At 57.4% G+C, this 11,458-nt stretch overlaps 1 protein-coding gene across 12 annotated transcripts in view; it reads right to left on the bottom strand.

The window, feature by feature from the left end:
• The window catches only part of MYO18A (myosin XVIIIA), a 102,147-nt gene that overhangs the window by 23,770 nt on the left and 66,919 nt on the right, over positions 1 to 11,458 (bottom strand). For all 12 annotated transcript variants that reach the window (XM_078379164.1, XM_072978671.2, XM_078379165.1 and 9 more), the window contains 9 exons: positions 10,745 to 10,888; positions 10,158 to 10,247; positions 9,858 to 9,977; positions 9,335 to 9,446; positions 8,906 to 9,033; positions 7,707 to 7,861; positions 4,370 to 4,493; positions 2,946 to 3,146; positions 911 to 1,021 (listed from right to left, as the gene is read on the bottom strand). In XM_078379164.1, the coding sequence (XP_078235290.1) occupies positions 911 to 1,021; positions 2,946 to 3,146; positions 4,370 to 4,493; positions 7,707 to 7,861; positions 8,906 to 9,033; positions 9,335 to 9,446; positions 9,858 to 9,977; positions 10,158 to 10,247; positions 10,745 to 10,888 (1,185 nt within the window). The remainder of the gene's footprint in view (positions 1 to 910; positions 1,022 to 2,945; positions 3,147 to 4,369; positions 4,494 to 7,706; positions 7,862 to 8,905; positions 9,034 to 9,334; positions 9,447 to 9,857; positions 9,978 to 10,157; positions 10,248 to 10,744; positions 10,889 to 11,458) is intronic.

Below are 11,458 nucleotides of genomic sequence, written 5' to 3'. Positions count from 1 at the left end.
CCCCGCCAAGCCTCTGGGGTGGCCAGCCTCTCTGTCCAACCCGGCGGCCCTCCCGCTGCTCTGACATCCCTGCCCAGGCTCCCGTGCTCTGCTGCAGCCCAGTCCCATTCAGGGCACCGGGACGGCCCGGATCCGGGCCCCCCAGCCGCTTGAGAGCGGCCTTCCCTTGCCGAGCCTCGTTACAGATTGCCCTCGAGGTTTCCAGCCAGGCAGGGTTTGTGTTTCTTCCAGGAGAGCTTTCTGCTTCACCCGGGAGGTGAGCATTAGCCAGTATTGACTTCTTAATTGATTGTGAAATGTCACGCTTATTATTTATTAATCTGAGGAGAAGCGACACCCGGGAGTCCCCAGCCAAGCTCCTTCCTCCAGGCAAGGAGGCTCTCCAGCTCTGCCTCCCTTCGCCCTCGTTCCCTGCTTGCAGGAGCGTCGTCTGAAGGCAAAGCCATTCAGGGCAACGGTGGCCCTTGGGACCTTCTGAGCGACGACGACACCCACAGGAAGTGCCACACAGACAGATGCCAAGGACGGTGACTGTACGTGTTATTGTTTTCCCCGGTGTGTGACTCGTGTGTTGTTCTATGAGGAAGGGCAGAGATTAAGTGGCATGACAAAGGAAGGAAGGAAACACATCACTTTTCCTGCTCCCAGCCAGCCCAGGGCCAGGCTCCCGTCCTGCTAATTAAGACATAGCACGTGGGCGTCTGGAACCACCTGATCCCTCAGCTCACAGGATGCAAGGAAGGAGAAGGCTTTCTTGGGAAGGAGGAGCAGGAGGAGGTGGGAAGGGCTTCCCGGCAGCAGAGGAAGGGGAATCAGGAGAACCCAAGGTGCGAGCCAGGCCTTGACCCAGGCCCAGTGTTTGTTGGCTTGGAACGGCCCGCTTCCCGAGGGGTTGTGTTTCCTTCCTCACCTTCTTCTGGCAGGACTGCCGAGTCTCTTCCACCTCTTCATCCCGGCTCTCCACTTCTTTGGAGTGTGTCTGACGCAGCCGCTCCATCTCCATCTCCAGCCGGAGCTTGGCCTAAATGGGAGAGAAGGAGCTGTGAGGTCACGCCCGGCGGGGCTTCCGCTGGGAACCCAGGAAGGCGCCTCCTGCCCCATCAGACCCTCAACCCACTCAGCCTGGTGCCACCTGCATCTGCAGGGCAGCGGCACTCGTGGCTCTCCAGCAGCTTCCGGCAGGACTCTCGCCTTCTCCAACTCCCCGGAGGCCCTCGGGTGGGACGGCGCCCGGGGCCTTCAGCTCAGCTCTGGGCTCTCCTCCGGACACCTGCTCTCTCTTCTCCCCGGCTTCCAGCAGCCTGACCTTTCACACCCAGAGAGCTCTGGCAGGCTTTGCCTGTTCCCTTCTCCCATGAGATCTGCTTGGTTCTGAGCTTCAGAGCAGCCCAGGTACACACGCCCCTCTCTCCTTCACAGCCTGAGAAACCTCACAAGGCTGTGTTGGAGATTACAATGGAGTGTGTGCCTGTGTCCGTGCGTCTGTGTGTGTGTGTGTGTGTGTGAGACAGAGAGAGAGAGAGGACCAAGTCCTCTGCCTTCAGTTCCTTGAAGGAGGCAGGGTATAGCTTTTCAAGAGAAAGAAGAGGAATCTATCCTAGGGAATCCCTGACTCGGTGCTCACTCCGGGGGCTCACAATGGAGAAAGGCTGTCCAGACAGGAGGGCTCTGCTCGCAGACTGACCTCTCTGACCACCTGCCTCGCCCGCCAAGGCTCCCTTCCGACACCTCGCAATCTCCCTCCCCTCCATCTGTGTCGCCGTCCCATTGCTCCTTAATCGTGCGGCTCACTGACTTATAAATTGACTGGCTGGCAACCGAACGTCAGCCAGCTCTGGGGACAAATGAGAGGTCTGGGAAAGAGATGGCGGCCAGCACCACGGATGGTAACAGCCATTGATTAATTGGTTTTATTTACAGGCTGCCTCTCTCCCAGAATAAATGAAGAGGCCAAGGTGGAGGAGAGAAAAAACAACTCTGTGGCAAGAGGACTGGCCAGCCACAGGGGTCCTTCCTCTCTCTCTCTCTCTCTCTCTCTCTCTCTCTCTCTTTCTCGACTTGGTCCTCCAGGAAAGCAGAAGCTCCACTTTCTGAGGCTGACTTTGGTCTTTGTGACTTTGGTCCAGAGCACAGCTCCTTCCGGAGCCTTCTGACTAATCGGACGACCTCGTGGTCTGGCTCTGCTCTTTCTAGTCCTTCTTGCCCACCTGCACTCTGACACTTCACCCACTGAGCCCTGTGGCTCCCCGGCTGTGGAGACACATCCAGGCCCATCCCTCGAAACCTTCCCAGAACGGGCAACAGCTCCTCCTTTTGAACGACAACCCCAAGGACCTCCCAGCCAGCCTGGCCAGAGGGAGGAAGCTGGGACCTATGTTCCAACCAGGGGGTCCTGGAGCTGGATTCAAAAACGCCCCCACCCAAGAAGCAAGGAGGCAGGTAGGCAAGCAGGCAGACAGGCAGGCAGGTGGAGAGGGGGCCAGCTTTCTGCCCCCTGGCTCAGGCAGGGCCAAGCAATATTCTAAACCACCAGCAGACCAACGCCCAGAGTGAGGACGGTCCGGGGGCTCCTCACCCGAGGGCCGGTGTCTGGATCCACAGGCTCCAAAAGGTGGTTACTTACTCGCCTGGCCGCGGCCATTTCCGACGCCCGCATGCCTGCGTTTTCCAGCCGGCGCCTCTGGAGAAACGCGACAGGAGCCTGCCTCGCCCGCACCCGGGGCCGGCGCTGGCCTGGGTTCGAACCTGCCGAACGAGAGCTGTCGCTTCCTTCCTCTGGGAGAAGTCACAGCGGCAACCCGGGTACATAAAGCCAGAGGATGAGAAGGCGCACGCCCCCATGATACCGGCACGCCCAGAAAACCGGCAGAGCCAGAGAGAGAGAGCCAGGGAGCCAGAGAGAGAGGGAGGGAGAGAGGGAGTGGCAGGCTCCGCCCCCGTCTTACCTGCTCCAACATCTGGATAGTGCCCGCCTGCTCGTCCAGCTCCTCCTCCTGGTCCTTGGCCTTGGCCTCCAGGTCCCGGAGCTGCTTCCTGACTTTGGCGAGGGAAGCCTCGTCTTTGGACTCCTGGGAAGAGAGGTCCTGCAGCTCGGCCTCCAGGGCCTCCGCCTTCTGCGTCAGGGCGGCCAGGTTCGAATCCTTCTCCTGCCAAAGAAGAAGAAGAAGCAGAGGAGGAGGATGGGGGCCAAAGGAATCAGCAGACCGGAACGGCTCTCCCCTCCATTCAGAGCCAGGCCCCGAAGCTTTTAACACCTCTGCCCTTTTCGCCCGCCAACAACCGTTCTCATTCTGCTTTACGGACTGGAACCCTTTGGGCTCCCTGACGCTGGTTCCGCCTCTCAGGGAGGCTACAGGAAGCGCCGAACGGAGGGCTCCCGTCCCTTTAATACGGGTGCAGAAGAGGGGAAATTTCAGCAGGTAGATCTGGTCAGGGCAGGCACACCTGCCGAAACCGCCTCAGCCAGACCCCTCCCATTTCATGGAGCCACTCTGTTTATTCTGCAGTCGGCTTCTTTTGGCATTGTTTTATTGTAACACTTTTTAATATATATTTTTAACAGGCTGTATGACACCCACAGCATTTTAGTGGGTGGGCGGTATATAAACGGCATGTACTGCATTCGCTGAGGCTGCTAATTACTGAAGGAGAGAAGAAGGTGCCTTCCTTGACACGACCAAGCAGGAGAGGCGGGTGCCGCCAGAAGCCCCGCCACAGCTTGGAGAGAACTCCACAGACGGGACCTCACTGGGAGGAGGAGGAGGAGGAGGAGGAGGAGGAGGAGGGAGGCTTGGGTGTAGACGCTACAGCACCCTTTCAGCTCCCCTCCCTTGCCTGGGAGATTCTGGGGGATGCAGAATCTGGAGGGCATTAAGGTCGAGGAAGGTGACCATGGACAATTCTTTTAGCCCCAGGAGGGAGCTCAACCTCAGAGAAGTTCTCCAAGTGGCAGGCAGTTCCCAAGGCTAAAGCAAAGACAAAACGGTCGTGGATTTTAGCCCCAAGCTCTTCTTTTAGAATTTCTTTTAGAAGACTCATTTTTACTCTTTCAGAACGGGTCAGATCCTGCGTTCCACAGTCGGGAGGCCCCTTGACAACGGTGTTGTTGTTTTTTTTCTCCTCTCCCTTTCCTTCAGCTCTCCCATTCTGTTAAGTATTTCTGTTATGTAAAATTGTTTATACGTATATTTATTGTATTATCTTTTAATTGTTGTTAGCCGCCTAGAGTGGTCCTGACACGACCAGATAGGCGGGATATAAATGAAATAAATAAAATAAATAAATAAAATAAAAGGGGCCGTGGCAGCCGGGGGGGGAATCCCACGGGGCCAGATCCATCCCCGTGGACCGAGAGCGCCTCACCACCCACCTCGAGCTGCTGCTTGAGGCTGAAGACCTCGGAGATGAGCATGTCCTTCTCCCGGCTCAGCTTCTCCCGTGCCAACTTCTCCCGCTGGGCTTCCTCGTGGGCCTGGGAGAGCTCACTGTCAAACCTGCGACCGGGCAAAGAGGGACCAGGCTTGGCTCTGCTGGCTGAGGAGGAACAGCGTGCCCACCCCCTGCCACGCCGTCACCCACGCGGAAGGCACCACGAGTAGCCAGCTGCCTCCCGCTCCCGAGACAAACCCCATCTGCTGTGCGTCTGGTTTAATATGAATATTTATACCCTGCTGTTTGGGTCCGCACGGGACACCCACAAAACAGATTGCAAACTCAATAAAAACACCGAGGAGAAAATCAAATTAAAAACAAACAACCGAGTTAACAAAACAATAGCACCATCAACCCAACTCTGGAGACAGTCCGACACGGACTGCGTGTTGAAAGCCTACCGTCTTGACCCTCTGGCTGATGGCTGGGAGAGAACGGGGCCCGAGAGAGTCCCCGGGTGCCAACAGGAGGGAGGCCCTGTCCCTCATCCTCCCCACCATGGCTCGCGTGAACAGGAGGGAAGAAACTCTTCCTGCTCTCTTGCAAGATCAAACAGGGTCCCTCTCCCTGAGCATGATGAGCACCGGAGAGGCAGGGACAGGCAGAAGGAAAGACCTCATCACCGGGGCACCCAACCCCCAGCAGGACAGGGCCCTTGCTCAAAGAGGGGCTTGCTGAAGAGAAAGCTGAGGCCCAAGACCTTCCTGGTTGGTCTCATCCTGAAGCCCACCTCAGGCTCTGGGATGAGAAATCCGGCCCGTGCAGTGCAAAGCGCCAGGCATGTGATGTCACCCATGGGGGGGGAATGGGGCAGCCCAGTTAGTGTCCGCTTCAAACCATGAAGCTCCCTGGGCCACCATGGACACACACTCTCTCTCTCAACCAGCCTGACCTCCCTCACAGGGAGGTTGCTGCTGCTGCTGCTGCAGGGGGTTATCTGACCAATCTTGAAGCCTCTACTCACTCCCCATGCCGAAGTGGGCAAGGGGCAGTGGAGAAAGCAGAGCGTTCGTCCTGCTCTGGGTGAAGAGGAAGCTCTTCTCTCTCCCCCCCCCCCAATTTTCATCAAGGGGCACCTGGCAAGGAAGAGAAGCAACAGCCCCTTCCCCCTCCCCCGGCTGTGAACTGTAAGAGAGGCCTTTCACCTCCTCCTCCTCCTCTTCCCTCCAAGTTTGCCTCTTGAAATCTCCACTGCCACCCAGGAAGCCTGGTCGCTTGCCAAGAGCTTAGCCCCCCCCCATACTCCTCCCACCCAACCCCTTTATCTTTAACCGGCTCTCAGCTGGGGGCCTCTCAGAACACCACTGTTTACAAGCCTTTAATTTCCACCAGAAGAGCCCAAGCAGAGAGCAAATTGCCGAGCATCTTCCAGGCGCCTTTTCCTGAATTGCTAAGAGAGAGGGAGAGAGAATCCTGCCTGCATGCCTGGGGAGGAGGGGAGAGGGAAGAGAGGCATGAAGGACACCAGGAGGAGGAGGAGGAGGAGGAGGAGGAGGGAGGCACGATGGCTGGAATATACGGCAGGAAGGAGGGGAGAGACCGGCCGAGGCAAGGCAGCACAGCCCTCCATGAAGAAGCCAGAGTGGAAGAAGAGAAGAGAAGGATGTTGAGGAGAGGCTGGGAGCAAAGGCCAGAAGGACCATCGCTCCCTGCAACAGTTCCCTCTTTCTCTCCCCCTCCTGGCCTTGGACAAGGGCTGCCACCACCCCAACTAGAGCCTCAAACCGTCGGTTTTTGGAGACACAGACTCCCAGGACACCCCAGCCACTAGCCCTGGCCACTGGGGGAGGCTTGGCCCAACGTCAGGTGCTCCTCAGCCCAAGCCGTTTCGCCCCCCCCTCTCCCATCCAGCGATGACTGGGTGTGCAAGGACTGGCCCAGGGACCTTTTCCCCAGGAAGAGGAGTTGCCGGCGAAGCTGACATGATTGGGGCTTTCACTGCCTGCCCTGAGCCTCTGTGCTCTTCCTCTGCCCTGGGCTGCCCTCTTCCCTCATTTGGGACTCTGTTTCTTAAAAAAAAAAGAAAGAAAGAAAGAAAGAAACACCAGGGAAGCGCTTCGGGCCTGTGACCATCCACCCCATCACATTCAGTGGCTCCGTTCATCTGCGTCCCATCCTGGTAATTCCTCTCTGGGTGGATGGGGAAGGACTCAGCACCAAAAAGGCTGCCTTTCTGACTGTGCTCGTTTCCATCTAATGATGAGCAATTAAGGAACTGAGGAGTTGTCCAGAGAACCGTTAGCATTAAAGCCGGGCCCCGGGCGGGTGGCGCCCTCCGCTCCTCCACCCTCCGCTTGCTGCTTCGGAGTCTCCTCTTCCATTACGAGACTCTCCTTGCTTTTTAAAAAATGTTATTAAGCAGTGGAAATGCTTTCATCTCATTATGGTAATGATCACAAGGCGAAAAAGGAAGGGGAAAAGGGGGGGGGGATGGGGGAAAACGAGAGAGACCCAGCAAGTGAGAGAATCAACCTAATTAATTTCAATTTCCGAAGAGCAGAGCCCATGTTAATGCCGCTATTTATTACCCACTGCAAAGAAGAAGGGGGATTAGTCGGCTGGACGCTTAGCACGGGTCACTAAATAAACGGGCCAACGATACGGCTGTTTGCCGCCAGGCCAGGGTGGAAACCGGAGAGCGCATGCCGGCTTAATCTACACTTAGAGGGGTTGAGGGGGGTCTCCCGCCCGGTGGAGGCATTTAAGGCTTCCGGTGAAGGTACCGGCCAGGGCGCTTCAGCGATTCCGAGGGGCTCACAAGGACAGCTTTGAACGGAAGGCCAAACATCTTCAGTGCCGCTCATTCCCTGCTGATCCCTGTAGCTGACCGGAGGTTGGGGGTGGGTGGGCGGATATCACTGCCCATCTTTTCTGAAGAGGGGGCGTTCGTCTTTCAAACCCTGAGTCGGCTGAAGGGCCAGCCCGCCTCTTCCTCTCTACCAGCCCGCCTCCACTTTCAGGTTGGGGACAGGGGCCTTCTTTGCTGGCCAGCCTCCGAAAGTGAGTTATGCTTCTTGTTCCCAGCCTTTCAAGCAAGCCGTCCAGGGAGGACGGTGGTCTCAAAACATTTTGGTTTAAAAAGAAGAGAGAAGATTCCACACAGGGACTGGCCAAGTTATTTTCTGAACAGCCACACCCATAATTCTTCCCCCCAGCCCCTCAGCCCGCCCAGCTAGAAGCGACAGCCCCCAAATCACCAGGACCGGCCTCGGCCTGCTTCCATGGTCCAGAGGGTTCCCACCTGTCCCCATCTTTCCCACCCCCCACCCCCTCACCTGCGCTGCTTCTTCTCCAGTTCGTGGTTGCGGCCCTGCTGGCCCTCCAGGTGCCGCTTGGTGTCCTGCAGCTCAGCCGTCAGGCGCTGGCACTTCTTCTTCAGCGTCTGCAGGGCTCGCTGGTTCTCCTCGGTGTCCACCTGCAAGTCAGCCAGCTGGGAAGGGGAGAAGGGAATCTGTGGGCCATGGCCTCTGAGAGGGCAGGCACGTCAGGCTATCTACCTTTCGCCTCTCTCTCTCTCTCTCTCTCTCTCTCCCTCTCTCTCTCTCTCTCTCTCTCACACACACACACACACACACACACGAGAGAAACCCCAAACCCACCCATGAAACTTCACTCTCAAGCAAGCGTTAAGGCAAAGAATCTTGTTCATTCCAAGGACCAAACTGGATGTCAGAGAAGTCTCCAAGAGTCACCTTCTGATGCCAGGAAGGGCCAAAAGGAAAACGCTCCACCTGTGAGCTTAAAATTCTTAATGCCACTACTGAAGCAATAAGAGGGCAGATCAGTTATCTAAAATCAGGAAGAGGGGTGAATACAGCCATTCACAAGCTGAGAAACAGCTCAAGGATGGTGTCACAGGGAAAGAGAAAACCCAGAGGGCCAGGCTAGGGCTGCAGGAAGACCCGGACGGGGTCAGGGCCTGAGATGTCCCGTCCCTGACTGAAAGCATGCCACCACCAAGCAACCTGTGAGTCTCAGGTGTCCACATGGGAAAGCAGGCACTGATAAAAGCCAGCCAAACAGGCCAGGAATGTATCACCAAGGCATCGTGAAAGGCTGCCTTTTAAGTAGGATGGGAAAGTAAAACAGAAGCCGTTGAGGAAGAGAGAAAACAGCACCAGGGCAAACACAGAGGAGTTGCCCTGCTACAGGTCACAGGACTGGGCAGGTCCACCCAAAGAGCCGGACAAAGGGCTGCGCAGGGCCAGAGGCAGGCTGGCACCAAGGAAGAGGCTGGGAGTCGGGCTTTTCCTCTGCGACTGAACCCTCCGGCCAGTCGGGCGGCCGGCCCCGTCCTGCAGAAAAATAACATCTCTGAGCTCCGAGGAACAGAAGGGTCTGCTGGGAACCAGAGAGGCCCGGCAGAGGATAAGCTTCAGCTCGAGAACGGGAGTTGCGTGTTTGTGTGAGGTGGTGTGTTTGTGTGTGACACGAAGAGACTGAGTTGACACTTCCAGAGGGAAGGAGCCGCTACCTTTCTCTCCAGCTGCCTCTTGCCTTGCTGCTCCACCTCCAGCTTGTCTTCGAACTCCTGCCGCAAGCGCTTCTGGGTGAAGTCGATCTCGCGCACCGCCCGCTCGTACTTGAGCCGCCACTCGCCACCTGCGGGACAAGGTCGGGGGGGCAAGGAGAGAGAGACAGAAAGGAGGACCTGCGCAGTCAGAGAGCAGCAACTCAGAGGTGACCCAGGGAGAAGGCAGGCTGGGGTTCCTAAAGGCTCCACTCCCAGGTCCGCATCCCATGGCTGAGGAAAACAGTCGTTAGTGAACGAGAGCCAGGGCTGAAAGCCTCGAGCCACAGTCCCCCTCCCCCCCCCCCGTGAACCACCCATTTGTCTTTTCCAGCATTCGGCCAGCCCTGGAGTTTCAGACGGGGAAAGAAAGAGAGGCCAGGGAAGACCAACCCGAGTCATCATCATCCATCTCGCCGTTGAGCTCGGCAGCCCGGATGAGGCGGGCCTCCATCACCTCCATCTCCATGGATTCCATCTGCTTCTTGAGCGCGTCGTACTTGGCCTGGAGAAAGAGGGGAGGGGTTTAGGGGCCACAGACTCAGAAAAGGCCTTCGATCGGACTGCAGCTCTTGGACTGGGCACCCCATGAACGGTCAGCAGGGCACGGGAGGGGCCCCTGGTCTATCAGGCACCCACCAGCTTTTGGAGATTATAAAGCAAGCTTTGAAGGGAGGGGGGTTAGGATGCCGGCTCAGCGTCCTTTAGTGCTACTTGTAAACCGAACTGATGGAGGCTCCGTTCCCGACGGCCGGCGGAAACCAATGTGCCCCCACGGAACAGCCTCGTGGGGGCACACTGGCCTAGAACCGGGCAGGTGGGGGGGTGGGGGGCAGTTCTTTGAAACTCTCTGCGCTCTGCCGCCCCTCTGCCTATTTCCCCTGCCTCCTCACTGCTTCTGGCCCACTGGGCTGACCTGAAGGTCCTTCATCTCTTTCTCCGCTCTCAGCCGCTCGGCCGTCTCTGCGTCCAGGAGTTGGGAGGCCGACTCGCCCGTGTTCCTCTCGTCGGTCAGCTCGGAGGTCAGCTCTGTAATCTGGGGGACAGGAAGGCGACGGAGAGGAGCAAAAGTCAGCCAAAGAAGCAGGAGCAGGGATGACCCACAGACAGAGCTTGGGGACACTTCCTTTTTCACGACAAGGACAACCAGAATGATCCTCCCCACCCCCACCTCCACCCCACCCCAAAAGGGATGCTGGCAGCTGTAGAAACCCACCTTGCTTTCCAAGCGGTCGCTGTTCAGCCGCAGCTCGTTCCGCTCTTTCTCCACCTTCTCAAGCCGGCTCTTCAGCTGCTGGATCTCTTCCTGTCCAGGAGGGAAAGGCCAAGGTCAGGTCGAAGGTCTCCCACGAGGGATCCACCTAGTAATTCTACCTCAGAACTGGGAGCCGGAGGGGTGACTCTCCAGGGAGAGAAGGTGGCGTCCGAGCTTGGGCGGTGGATTCTCTCTTAAAAGGAGGACTTCCGAGGAGCAAAGAATGGGAAGGGAAACCTCCAGGCAACAGTGGTTGTCCAGAATCTCAGTGAAGACCTGGCTCAGCGGGAGGAGCTGCAACGTTTCCAGACAACCTGCACCAGCGCATGGAAAGGTTTCTTCCTGGTGACGATGTTACCCAGCACTGGTGCAGCTTTGCAAGAAAAGTCTTCAGGAGCAAAGCCACTCAAGCGAGGAAGCCACCCCCGCGACCGTTCCATGAGGAACACAAGGACAGACAACCCGCTTGCAGCTGTAGAAAGGCCCACTCCGCCCCCAGGGATCAAGGTTCACCATCCTTCCCCCTTCCACCCGGGGACCCTACGTACATCTTTCCCCCGGATCTGGTCTTCCGTGAGCTGGACCTCAATGAGAGGCCGGACGGTAGTGAAGAGCTTCCACCAGGGCCAGTCCTTCACCCCTTTGTTCTTCTTGATGTTCTTCTGGACGCAACGGATGGCCAGGTCCTGAATCTGTGCAATTTGGAGGGAGGGGAAAGAAGACGGGGGGGGGGAGAGAGAGAGGAGGGAAGAGAATCCCATTAAGAGCACCCTCCAGGTTTGTGCGGGGCAGTGAGAGCCCTGGAGTCAACACGGACAGGGCCTGAGGGTGGTCTTCTACTCTCCTGAAACATGACAGGACCAGGCGGGACGGTGGGAAGGCTCCAAAATGCAAAGGTCGAGGAGGCCTCCAACATTTTGGCTGTTTTTAAATTTTATTATCATTTGCCATTTGCAAAACACCTTCTCCAGAACCCAACCGTAAAGCCTAATCTTGCCGAAAACAGGGGGGGCCTCCCTCCTCACTTCTCTGGTTTATGCTCTCCATCATAAACGGAGTAGCTGACACAGCTCTTTAATCTTCGCGTAACAGTCTCCACCCGCCCTGCTGCAGAGAGCAGCCCCAGCCCGGCTCCCACCCCATAAACCCCAGCGCAGCGTGAAAGAGACCGAGCAGGGAGAGAAAGCCAGCCAGGAGGACAGGAATCCACGGCCTCTCTCTTTCTCTCTCTGTGGGCCAGATGCTCAGGGGGAGGCCCCTCG

This window comes from Pogona vitticeps, chromosome 7 (genome assembly GCF_051106095.1).
Source record: "Pogona vitticeps strain Pit_001003342236 chromosome 7, PviZW2.1, whole genome shotgun sequence".
Lineage (NCBI taxonomy): Eukaryota > Metazoa > Chordata > Lepidosauria > Squamata > Agamidae > Pogona > Pogona vitticeps.
The sequence above is the reverse complement of the archived record's forward strand: the minus strand, read 5'-3'. Positions and strand labels throughout refer to the sequence as shown.